The following is a 12732-nucleotide window of genomic DNA, read 5'->3' on the forward strand; positions in this document are numbered from 1 at the left end:
GGGGGTTTATGGATCAGATGGGGGGAGTGGACCCATGGCGGGTTGCAAGGCCGCAGGCCAGGGAATTTTCTTTCTTCTCCCATGTACACAAAACCTACTCCCGGATAGATTTCTTTGTTCTGGGTAGTGCGCTCATCTCGAGGGTGGAGGGGACGGAGTATTCGGCTATAGCCGTTTCGGACCATGCCCCACACTGGGTGGAACTGGAGCTGGGAGAGGAGAGGGACCAACGCCCGTTGTGGCGGCTGGATGTGGGACTGCTGGCGGAAGAGGTGGTGTGTGGGAAGGTGAGGGGGTGTATCGAAAGGTACTTGGAGGCCAACGACAACGGGGAGGTGCGGGTAGGGGTGGTATGGGAGGCGTTGAAGGCGGTGATCAGGGGAGAGCTAATTTCCATTAGGGCTCATAGGGAGAAGACAGAGGGTATGGAAAGGGAGAGGTTAGTGGGGGAGATTTTGAGAGTGGACAGGAGATACGCAGAGGCCCCGGAGGAAAGATTACTTGGGGAAAGACGACGGCTCCAGACGGAGTTTGACCTGTTGACCACAGGGAAGGCGGAGGCACAGTGGAGGAAAGCGCAGGGGGCGACCTACGGGTATGGGGAAAAGGCTAGTCGGATGCTGGCACACCAGCTCCGTACGAGGATGGCAGCGAGGGAAATAGGGGGAGTCAAAGATGGAAGGGGAGCCACGGTTCGGAGTGCGACGAAAATAAACGAGGTATTCAAGGCCTTTTATTAAGAGCTGTACAGATCCCAGCCCTCAGCGGGGGAAGAGGGGATGAGACTATTCCTAGATCAGCTGAGATTCCCGAGGGTGGAGGAGCAAGAGGCGGCTGGTTTGGGGGCATCAATTGGGTTGGAGGTGCTGAGCAAGGGTTTGGGGAGCATGCAGGCGGGGAAGGCCCCGGGACCGGACGGATTCCCGGTGGAGTTCTACAGGAAGTACGCAGACCTGTTGGCCCCGCTACTGGTGAGGTCCTTTAATGAGGCAAGAGAGGAGGGGACCCTGCCCCCGACAATGTCGGAAGCGACAATTTATTTGATCCTAAAGCGGGACAAGGACCCTCTGCAATGTGGATCGTACAGGCCGATCTCGCTCCTCAATGTGGATGCAAAGTTGCTGGCAAAAGTGCTGGCCACGAGGATCGAGGACTGTGTCCCAGGGGTAATCCACGAGGACCAGACGGGATTTGTAAAGGGCAGGCAACTAAACACCAATGTGCGGCGGCTCTTAAACGTGATAATGATGCCATCGGAGGAGGGAGAGGCGGAGATAGTGGCAGCTATGGACGCGGAGAAGGCCTTTGACCGAGTAGAGTGGGAGTACCTCTGGGAGGTGCTGGGCAGGTTTGGGTTCGGGGTAGGGTTTATCAATTGGGTTAAGCTCATTTACAGAGCCCCGATGGCAAGTGTAGTGACGAACCGGCGGAGGTCGGAGTACTTTCGACTGTACCGAGGGACGAGGCAGGGGTGCCCCCTGTCCCCCCTGTTGTTTGCATTGGCGATCGAACCATTGGCCATGTCATTGAGGGAGTCTAATAAATGGAAGGGGGTGGTCCGAGGGGAGAAGAGCATCGGGTGTCGCTATATGCGGATGACTTGTTGCTGTACGTGGCGGATCCAATGGAGGGGATGGTGGAGGTCATGCAGACTCTAAGGGAGTTTGGGGCGTTTTCGGGCTATAAGCTCAATGTAGGGAAGAGTGAGCTCTTTGTATTACAGGCGGGGGACCAAGAAAGAGGGATAGGGGACCTACCGCTGAGGAGGGCGGAGGGGAGCTTTCGGTATCTGGGGATCCAGATAGCCAGGAGTTGGGGGACCCTACATAAACTGAATCTGACGAGGTTGGTGGAGCAAATGGAGGAGGATTTCAAAAGATGGGACATGTTACCGCTCTCGCTGGCGGGTAGAGTGCAGTCGGTCAAAATGGTGGTCCTTCCGAGGTTCCTGTTTGTGTTTCAGTGCCTTCCCATCGTGATCACTAAGGCCTTTTTTAAGAGAGTAGGCAGGAGTATTATGGGGTTTGTGTGGGCGAATAAGACCCCGAGAGTAAGGAGAGGGTTCCTGGGACGCAGTAGGGACCGAGGAGGGTTGGCGCTGCCAAACCTGGGGAGCTACTACTGGGCAGCAAATGTGGCGATGATCCGCAAGTGGGTTATGGAGGGAGAGGGGGCGGCATGGAAGAGGATGGAGATGGCGTCCTGTAAAGGAACGAGCCTGGGGGCGTTGGTGACGGCACCGCTGCCGCTCTCACCGACAAAGTATACCACGAGCCCGGTGGTGGCCGCAACGCTAAGGATCTGGGGCCAGTGGAGATGGTACCGGGGTGCAATAGGAGCATCGGTGTGGTCCCCGATCAGGGGTAACCACCGGTTTGTCCCGGGAAAGATGGACGGGGGGTTCCAGAGCTGGCATCGGGCGGGGATTGGAAGAATGGGGGACCTGTTCATCGATGGGACATTTGCGAGCCTAGGGGCACTGGAGGAGAAGTTCGAGTTACCCCCGGGAAATGCCTTTAGATATATGCAGGTGAGGGCTTTTGTGAGGCGACAGGTGAGGGAATTCCCGTTGCTCCCGGCACAAGAAGTTCAAGATAGGGTGATCTCGGGTGTGTGGGTCGGGGAGGGCAAGGTGTCGGAAATACACCAGGAGTTGAAAGAAGAGGGGGAAGCGCTGGTAGAAGAGTTGAAGGGTAAATGGGAGGAGGAGCTGGGGGAGGAGATCGAGGAAAGTCTGTGGGCTGATGCCCTAGGTAGGGTTAATTCCTCCTCCTCGTGTGCCAGGCTCAGCCTGATACAATTTAAGGTGGTCCACAGAGCGCACTTGACGAGGGCGAGGCTGAGTAGGTTCTTTGGGGTAGAGGACAGATGTGGAAGGTGCTCAGGGAGCCCGGCGAACCATGTCCATATGTTTTGGTCATGCCCGGCACTGGAGGGGTTCTGGAGAGGAGTGGCGGGAGCAATATCTCAGGTGGTGAAAGTCCGGGTCAAGCCAAGCTGGGGGCTAGCAATATTTGGAGTAGTGGACGAGCCAGGAATGCAGGAGGCGAAAGAGGCCGGCATTCTGGCCTTTGCGTCCCTAGTAGCCCGGCGAAGGATCTTGCTAATGTGGAAGGAGGCGAAGCCCCCCAGCCTGGAGGCCTGGATGAATGATATGGCTGGGTTCATAAAGTTGGAGAGGATTAAGTTCGCCTTGAGAGGGTCTGCGCAGGGGTTTTACAGGCGGTGGCGACCGTTCCTAGACTATCTCGCGGAGCGTTAGAGGAAGGTCGGTCAGCAGCAGCAGCAACCTTGTGGGGGGGGGGGGGTACGTCCTGGGAGGGGGGGGGGGGAGAGGGGGGACTGCCTGGGAGGGTGGATGAGCAAGAGATAACATGAAGGGTTGGGGAAACTGGCACGTACGGGTGAGGGCCAGTGTACAAAGTGTGTAAATATATAATTTTGCCATGTATATATCTTGCTCTGCGCGATTTCTCGTTTTTTTTTGTTACGGGGGGGGGGGGTGTTATTGTTTGTAAGGGAGAAAAATTGTGTTAAAAAACTTTAATAAATATATTTAAAAAAAAAAAATTGCTGTCCTAACCAGCAACGGACACATCCCGTAAATGAATTTAAAAAAAGAATGCAAGACTGTTCACTTCACAGCTCCAGGGTCCCAGGTTCGATTCCCCACTGGGTCACTGTCTGTGCGGAGTCTGCACGTTCTCCCCGTGTGTGCGTGGGTTTCCACCGGGTGCTCCGGTTTCCTCCCACAGTCCAAGGATGTGCGGGTTAGGTGGATTGGCCATGCTAAATTGCCCTTAGTGTCCAAATAGGTTAGATGGGGTTATGGGGATAGGGTGGAAGTATGGGCTTAAGTAGGGTGATCTTTCCATGGGCCGGTGCAGACTCGATGGGCCAAATGGCCTCCTTCTGCATTGTAAATTCTATGATCTCCACATGGGAATGGTGGTCAGAAGCAGAGTGGATGACCCATCAAAGACTGCATCATACTTATGGCAATTGGAGTTAAGAAGGCGTTCGGTGTGTTAACTTTTATTGGTAGAGGGATTGAGTTTCGGAGCCATGAGGTCATATTGCAGCTGTACAAAACTGTGGTGCGGCCGCATTTGGAGTATTGCGTGCAATTCTGGTCGCCGCATTATAGGAAGGATGTGGAAGCATTGGAAAGGGTGCAGAGGAGATTTACCAGAATGTTGCCTGGTATGGAGGGAAGATCTTATGAGGAAAGGCTGAGGGACTTCAGGCTGTTTTCATTAGAGAGAAGACGGTTAAGAGGTGACTTAATTGAGGCGTACAAGATGATCAGAGGATTGGATAGGGTGGACAGTGAGAGCCTTTTTGCTTGGATGGTGATGTCTAGCACGAGGGGACATAGCTTTAAATTGAGGGGAGATAGATATAGGATAGATGTCAGAGGTAGGTTCTTTATTCAGAGAGTAGTAAGGGCGTGGAATGCCCTGCCTGCAAGAGTAGTGGACTCGCCAATACTAAGGGCATTCAAATGGTCATTGGATAGACATATGGACGATAAGGGAATAGTGTAGATGGGCTTTAGAGTGGTTTCACAGGTCGGCGCAACATCGAGGGCCGAAGGGCCTGTACTGCGCTGTAATGTTCTATGTTCTATGATTGGATATTTCCTATCCCCACAGCCACTTCACTTCATCTCTTCGGTGAGTTGACAACCATGGCGCAAAATATTATCTTAAGACATGGAAGGCTGCCAGACCCCACCTGGACAGGTCAGCACGGGGTTAGATCCAGAGCAAAGCTGTCCCCACTGATCCCATCAAACACTTCCAGGACAGGTACAGCACGGGGTTAGATATGGAATAAAGCTCTCTCTACACTGTCTCATCAAACACTCCCAGGACAGGTACAGCACGGGGTTAGATACAGAGTAAAACTCCCCCTACATTGTCCCCATCAAACATCCCCAGGACAGGTACAGCACAGGGTTAGATACAGTGTAAAGCCCCCTCTACACTGTCCCCATCAAACACTCCCAGGGCAGGTACAGCACGGGGTACGATACAGTGTAAAGCTCCCTCTATACTGTCCCCATCAAACACTCCCAGGACAGGTACAGCACGGGGTTAGATACAGAGTAAAGCTCGCTCTACACTGTCCCCATCAAACACTCCCAGGACAGGTACAGCACAGGGTTAGATACAGAGTAAAGCTCCCTCTACACTGTCTCCATCAAACACTCCCAGGACAGGTACAGCACGGGGATAGATACAGAGTAAAGCTCCCTCTACACTGTCCCCATCAAACACTCCCAGGACAGGTACAGCATGGGGTTAGATACAGAGTAAAGCTCGCTCTACACTGTCCCCATCAAACACTCCCAGGACAGGTACAGCACGGGGTTAGATACAGAGTAAAGCTCCCTCTACACTGTCTCCATCAAACACTCCCAGGATAGGTACAACACGGAGTTAGATCATAGAGTCCCTACAGTGCATTTGGCCCATTGAGTCTGCACCGACCCTCCGTAAGAGCCCTACCCAGGCCCACTTCCCTCCCGTAACCCCACCCAACCTTTGGACACTAAGGGGCAATTGATCATGGCCAGTTCACCTAACCTGCACATCATTGGACTGTGGGAGGAAACCAGAGCACCCGGAGGAAACCCACACAGACACTGGGAGAATGTGCCAACACCACACAGCCAAGTTACCCAAGGCTGGAATTGAACCTGGGTCTCTGGCTCTGTGGAGCAGCAGTGCTAACCACTGTGCAACTGTGCTGCCCCACTACACTGTTCCATTAAACAATCCCAGGGCAGGTACAGCATGGGGTTAGATATAGAGTAAAGCTCCCTCTACATTGTCCCCATCAAACACTCCCAAGACAGGAACAGCACGGGGTTAGATACAGAGTAATACTCACTCTACACTGTCCCCATCAAACACTCCCAGGACTGGAACAGCACGGGGTTAAATACAGAGTAATACTCACTCTACACTGTCCCCATCAAACACTCCCAGGACAGGAACAGCACGGGGTTAGATACAGAGTAAAGCTTCCTGTCTATTGTCCCCATCAAACAATACCAGGACAGGTACAGCACGGGGTTAGATACCGAGTAAAGCTCCCTCTACACTGTCCCCATCAAACAATCCCAGGACAGGTACAGCACGGGGTTAGATACCGAGTAAAGCTCCCTCTACACTGTCCCCATCAAACACTCCCAGGACAGGTACAGCACGGGGTTAGATACAGAGTAAAGCTCCCACTACAGTGTCCCCATCAAACACTCTCAGGACAGGTACAGCACAGGGTTAGATACAGAATAAAGCTCCCCCTCATCTGTCCCCATCAAACACTCCCAAGACAGGTACAGCACGGGGTTATATACAAAGTAAAGCTCTTCCCTAATCATTCCCAATCACTCTCAGGAATCGGAGAATGGGTTGCAACATCTGGACTAACAGCTGGAGAATCTGGACTCGTGCAAAGTGGCTTTGTCAGCGATCTCCTGCTGCATTCAAAATACTTCATCTGGTGGTATCTGTTGTGAGTCAGGATTCTTTTGTATCACAATCACATTAATGGTCTTTGCCCATGCCTAGGTTAGATACAGAGTAAAGCTCCCTCTACACCCACCTTCAAAATACAGCGGTGTCATAACCTCAGAAGTGTGCCCATCCATGCCAGTTTTACATTTTGTAACCATTGGCCTCTGCGTGGCCTTTGAGATTGCTGAGTTGACACGTGCCAATGAGGAAGAGGGCCAAATGCACTGAACCCATTTGACACTGGCCTTCCTTCAGCGACACGGGGCAAGAAGGCATTGTGTGGGTCTCAAAATCTCACCCGCCAGTGCTACCTGGGGCATGGACAAGAGTGGCAAAGTGACACAAAAGGACACACACCAGGTGCCATCAGGTGCAGTCTTTTGTGTGCTGCAGGGTACCAGCCTCAAAGCCTCTTTGCACTGGTCAAAGCCACTTTGCACTGGTCCTGACTATGCCAATGTTTGCCCAGCTTCTCACCATAATAGTTGTTGTTTCTTGTTTGTTTCAAATCTCTGGCTTGCCATTGAATCCCATCCACCACAGCCCCGATTTGAATGTCATGGTTCTATTTAATCTGACTTCCTTTTGCTGTTTTCTTTTCAACTGTTGATTGGGGGGAAATTCATGCATTTAAGGGTGTTGGATTTTTGGTGTGTGTGTGCTAGTGGATGAATATTTTTGCATGTGTGAGTGTGTGTCCCCTTTTACGAGTGGCATTGCTCTGAGATATGTGATACTCTTCCCTCCCTCTCGCTCTCTCCCTCTGAAATGTATTCTGGGTATTGAGATCACAGACAGGCAGAGAGAGAGAGAGCCTGAAAGATGGCCGCACCGTGAGTTCGCCCCCCTACCCCCTCCTGCAAGAATTTTTTTGTGTGTGTTTTGTTTTACAGAAAAATATACATCACACACACGCCGTTGCATTTCTTTTCTTTTTGCTTCGAAACTGAAAGCAAAATAAGGACGCAGACCCACCAAAATAAAGTAGCGTTAGGATTCGACCAGCCAGTTCTTGGGGGAGGTGGAGGAAAGTGCAATCCAGGACCGTCTCGAAGGCTTGCAACCCGCCCCCCCCCCCCCCCCCCCCTTCAAAAAACAGGAGCAAAACCAGGGGGTTTCAACAATTGGAAAAGAAGCAGAGGGGAATAAAAATAACCAACTCGAACTAAATTTAATGGATAGGAATTATTCTGCTTCCGGATTTGGCGATCCACTTGGTGCTGGGCAAGGATGGACTTACGACAGATCGCCCTCAGGAGTGAAAACCAGGTAAAAAAAACAATGTTACATGTGTGTGTAGATACATAAAACCTTCGTTCAATTTCCAGTCCCCTTCTGCCAGGAGAAAGAAGCCGGTGTGTGTGGGGTCTGGGAGAGCCGGGCCTGGGTGGGTGAGGGGGGTGGTGGAGGTGATTTGTCCAGTCCCTTTCCAAGCCCAGGGAGTCTGTTTCAATTTGTCGGTTGCAAATATCGGTTACATTTCAGCGAATGCCAAGTTAAGCGATACAATGAGGGGGTTCTCTCTCTTTCAGCAAAAAAACACCCAACACACACACACACAGACACAAAGAATCGAATAGAAGGCCTTTAATGTATCCAACAGGCAAAAAAAAATCATGGAAGAAAGGGAATTGCAAATATATATACATACACAGGAGGAGGGGGAAACCAAGGGAATGGCTACAGTTGCTCGATACAATGTCGCGCCTGGAAACTGATCAAAGGCTGGAGTGAAATAGACGCGGAATGAGATGGGGGTAGGAACGGGATGTTATTGATAATAGAGCTTGGGGCCCAGTTTTGCTTCCTTGGCCTCTCCACCCTCCCCTCTTTTTTACAACAACTGCAAATATTTTTGTTCCCCGAGGTTTGTGCGTTGAAAAATGCAACACTCAGGGGAAAAAAAATACTCGCGTCCTGCCCCTTTTGTGTTTTTTTTAGAGTGGATATCTCTTCTCTCTCTCTTCCACCCCCCCCCCCCCCGTTTCTTACTCCATTGCGATAGGCCCCGTTGCAATCTCTGTGCCTGACAAAGTCCAACCCACTTTCCCTCCCGCCCGCTTTCCCAAATGAGGTCCAAATGCTGCACTTCGAAATGGAGTTACACCGTTAACATTTCGGGAGGGAGATATGCTGGGGGTGTGTGTGATGGGGTAGTGGAGGGGGGGCGTGATGGTGAGGGGGTGAGAGGGAGATGGGTGGGGGGGTGAGGAGAGATGGGGTAGTGATGGGGGCGGGGGGGGTGAGGAGAGATGGGGTAGTGCTGGGGGGGGTAAGGGGAAGTGGGGTAGTGGTGGGGGGGGCGGGGTGAGGGGAGATGGGGTAGTGGTGGGGGGGAGATGGGGTAGTGGTGGGGGGGAGATGGGGCAGAGGTGGGGGGTGACAGGGAGAACAAGGTGGTGTGGGTGGGTGGGTGAGGGGAGAGGAGAAAGGGGTGGTGTGAAGTGGGGTGTTGGTCGGTGAGGGGGAGAAGGGGGCGTTGGTGGGTGCAAGGGAGAAGGGGGTGGTGATTGGGGTCGGGAGTGGGAGGAGGAGGAGGTGGGGGGGATCGGTGAGAGGGTGGTGGTGAGGGGCAGGAGGGGGTGGATGGGAGAAAGCAAAATCCAAATTGTTCAAATTAAGCATTGCCACCTTGCTGGTGATGAGCGAATCGGCCGGTCTGAATCTGGATTGTAATCAAACTGAGAAGTTGGTTTATTTGTGAAAGTGGGTTCTGCCTCAATGTTGACTCCCTCCCCTTGTGTGGGTGTGGGTGAGGAGGGGGGCAGAGAAAGAGCCCTTCTGCCCTTGTAAGTTTCTTGTACACATGGTCAATTTCAGGGGGGGCGGTGGTGAAAAGGCCCTTGCAGATCCAGGTGAGGTTTACATTCTTAATCGCTGTTGTAACATGCCCCGAGGAGGGTCTCGGATGGGACACAGTCACAGCGATGCTCCTCGTGGCCAAATAGTCTGCCGGCGGTCACTGTGTGGACTCGGGATGGAAATAACCCGAGGGAACCGCCTCCCAGTGAGAGAGAGTCTTCTGGTGGTCAGCGGCCATTCCTGAAACTGACCACAACGTTGGTGTATAAAACTGAAAATATCTCTATGATGGGCAACAAGGGGGGGGGGGGGGGGGGCAGGGCATGTCTGCTGGAAATGAACAGGGTTCGTGGGGTAGCCCTGCTGTTATATCTCTCCAGCTCTTCTGATGCTCGACCAGCTTGAAATTATATTGAAGACTGAGATGTTTCCGTTGGGTTTTGAACTGGAACGTGTAGCCTGAGAGGCAGATTGAACCTTCAAAAGGGAGTTCTCTAAATACTTGTAAAGAAACAGTTCACAGGGCAGTGCGGGGGCAATGGGAATAATTGGACAGAACTTTCAAAGACCTATCATAATCATCCTAACTCAAATTGTTGCTGTTTTGAGTCCAAACCAGAATGGTGTATATAAACACAGCAATAATTATCCTTAATACACTCAGTAACTTAGGAATCAATGCACCCAGGGAGACTGGGTGTTATTTATTTGTGACAAAGGGATTAGGGGGGGGAGATGAGAATTATTTTTTGTTGCTGTGACTTGTCTCGGAATGGCTTTATAGACGTTTACAGCACAGCAGGAGGCCATTCGGCCCATCGTTTTTAGGCCGGACAACAAAGATCTGACTACAAAAATCCCATTTTCCAGCACTTGGCCCCATAGCCCTGGAGGTTACCGCATCGCAAGTGAATATCTAAACGCTTCTTAAGTATTTCTGACTTTCAAGCATGGCACCAGACTCCCACCACCCTCTGGGGAAAGGTTTCTCCTCAACCCCCCCTCTTTTTTTTCTATAAATTTAGAGTACCCAATTCATTTTTCCAATTAAGGGGCAATTTAGCGTGGCCAATCCACCTACCCTGCACATCTTTGGGTTGTGGGGGCGAAACCCACGCAAACACGGGGAGAATGTGCAAACTCCACACGGACAGTGACCCAGAGCTGGGATCGAACCTGGGACCTCGGTGCCGTGAGGCAGCAGGGCTAATCCACTGCGTCACCCTCTATCCCCCTCTTAAACTTCTACCTCTTAACCTTAAATCCATGCCCCCTGGTTCTTGACCCCTCTACTAATGGGAAAAGTCTCTTCCTGCCCACTCTACCCCTTGTAATCTTTACTGAGACAAAAGTTTTGGGGATGTTGGCATTAGTTGCCCAGTCCTCGTCCTTGAGAAGGTGGTGGTGGATTGGCACTGCGGGCTGTGGCGGTGAAGTGTAGCTAAGGAGCTCCAGGATTTTACATAGAAACAGGGAAAATAGGAGGAGGCCATTCATTATATTCGTGGCTGATCATTCAGCTCAATATCCTAATCCCATCCCCTCCCATATTCTTCACCCCAAATGCAATATCTAGCGGCTTCTTGAAACCAAAAAATGATTTGTCCTCCACTGCTTTTTGTGGTAATGAATTCCACAGGCTGAACATTGACAGTGAAGGAATAATAATGTATACCCAGGTTGGCACAGTGTTGGAGTTGGTGGTGTTTCATATGCCCCTGATTCCTCTACGTGGCGGAGGGTTGTGGCCTTGGAAGAGGTGGTCGAAGGAGCCTTGGCACCCGCCCGCAGGTGTATCTCGCAGATAGCACCCACTTCAGACACCGGCGGTGGAAGCAGCGAATGTGCCAAGGTGGTGAATGGGGCTGCCAGTCAAGGGGGCTGGCTGCCTTGCCCGGGGTGGCGTTGGGCATTTTTATAAACAAAGTGGAGCGTATTCCGTCAGACTCCTTGGCTTGTGCCCCATAGGTGGTGAAGAAGGTTTGGTTTTGCAAAGAGGTGAGTCAGTCATCGATGAATGTCCAGTCTCTGAGCTCTTTAAGTCAGTGTATTCATGTGGTTTGTGCTTTTTGGTCAATGATGAGGAGGGGGTGGGGAGCAGGGGTCTTGGCGATGTAATGCAAGGTGAGGTGGTTACACTCACTCCTGTTGGAGATGGTCAATGCCTGGCACTACCATGTGTAAATGCTACTTATTCCTCATTCTTCTAAACCTTCTTCAACATCGGTAGCGGTTTTACTGCATGAGGGCACACACAGGCCTGGTTCATTAGCTGAGGAGTTGCAGATGATGATGAACATTGTCCAATCATAACTGGATATCAGACCCTTGTGTTGGAGGGAAGGTTGTTGATGAAGCAGCTAAAGGTGACTGGCAGAGGACACGATCCTGAGGAGCCTCCCGGGAATGACTGACCTCGGCCCTCCTCTTCTGTGCTAGATATGAGTCCAGCCACTTCAGGTTTACTAGCGCTCCTTGACGCCACGTACTGGCATATTGACGCCACATGATGATCAGATGCCCTCGATGTCAAGGGAAGTGTCTCACCTCACCCGGGCCGAGGTTGCAATTGAGCATCGCCGAGCAGGTTCTTGTTGTGTAAGTGTCGCTTGACAGCACTTTCAAAGACCCCCCCTCCGTCGCGAGGGAGACTGATGGGGGGTGGTAACTGGCTGGGTTGAATTTGTCTGGACAGAACGTAACCGGGACAATTTTCCGCATTGTCAGATGGACTCCAGTCTTGTACTGGAATGACTTGGCTTGGGATGCGTTGGCGAGTTCTGGAAGACCGGTCTCCAGCACCACAGCCGGAATGTTGCCAGGACCTGTAGCTGTTGCATTTATAGAATCACCGAATCACTACAGTGCAGAAGGAGGCCATTCGGCCCATCGAGTCCGGCACCGACCCTCTCAAAGAGCACCCGACCTAGGCCCATGCCCCCACCCTATCCCCGTAGCCCAGTGACCCCACCTAACCTTTTGAACACCAAGGGGCAACCTAGCATGCTCAACCCACCGGAACTGCACTTCTTTGGACGTGATCCCCGGTTTCTCAGCCGCCACTTGATGATTCATGTCGAGTGACTCAGGATTTGCTGCAGATTGATATCTGTAGCGGCAGAGACCTCTGGAGCCGACAGGGAGCATCTCCTCGGCGTTTTTGGCCGAAGGTGTATCTTACAGTCATGAGCTGCGTGGTGGAGGCAAGTTCAATAACTTTCCGAAAGGGAATTGGATGTATATTTGCAAAGCAAAGACATTTGCGGGGCGATGGGGGAAGAGCTAGGGAGCGGATTAATTTAGTGTTTCCAACGTGATCAAACGGGATTTCCCCCCCTCTCACTCCAGCCATTAGTCGGCCAACACCTCCATCCTTGTGATGTACGGCCTTCCTACAGACATC

The 12732-nt window shown here is 51.9% G+C and overlaps 1 protein-coding gene across 1 annotated transcript in view; it reads left to right on the top strand.

The window, feature by feature from the left end:
• Positions 1–7316: 7316 nt before the first annotated feature.
• Positions 7317–12732, top strand: part of LOC140403961 (proline-rich protein 12-like) — a 99404-nt gene continuing 93988 nt past the window's right edge. Inside the window, 1 exon segment of the mRNA XM_072492254.1 lies at positions 7317–7796. Within this exon segment, the coding sequence (XP_072348355.1) occupies positions 7702–7796 (95 nt within the window). The 5' untranslated portion in view covers positions 7317–7701.

This window comes from Scyliorhinus torazame, chromosome 29 (genome assembly GCF_047496885.1).
Source record: "Scyliorhinus torazame isolate Kashiwa2021f chromosome 29, sScyTor2.1, whole genome shotgun sequence".
NCBI classification, from domain to species: domain Eukaryota; kingdom Metazoa; phylum Chordata; class Chondrichthyes; order Carcharhiniformes; family Scyliorhinidae; genus Scyliorhinus; species Scyliorhinus torazame.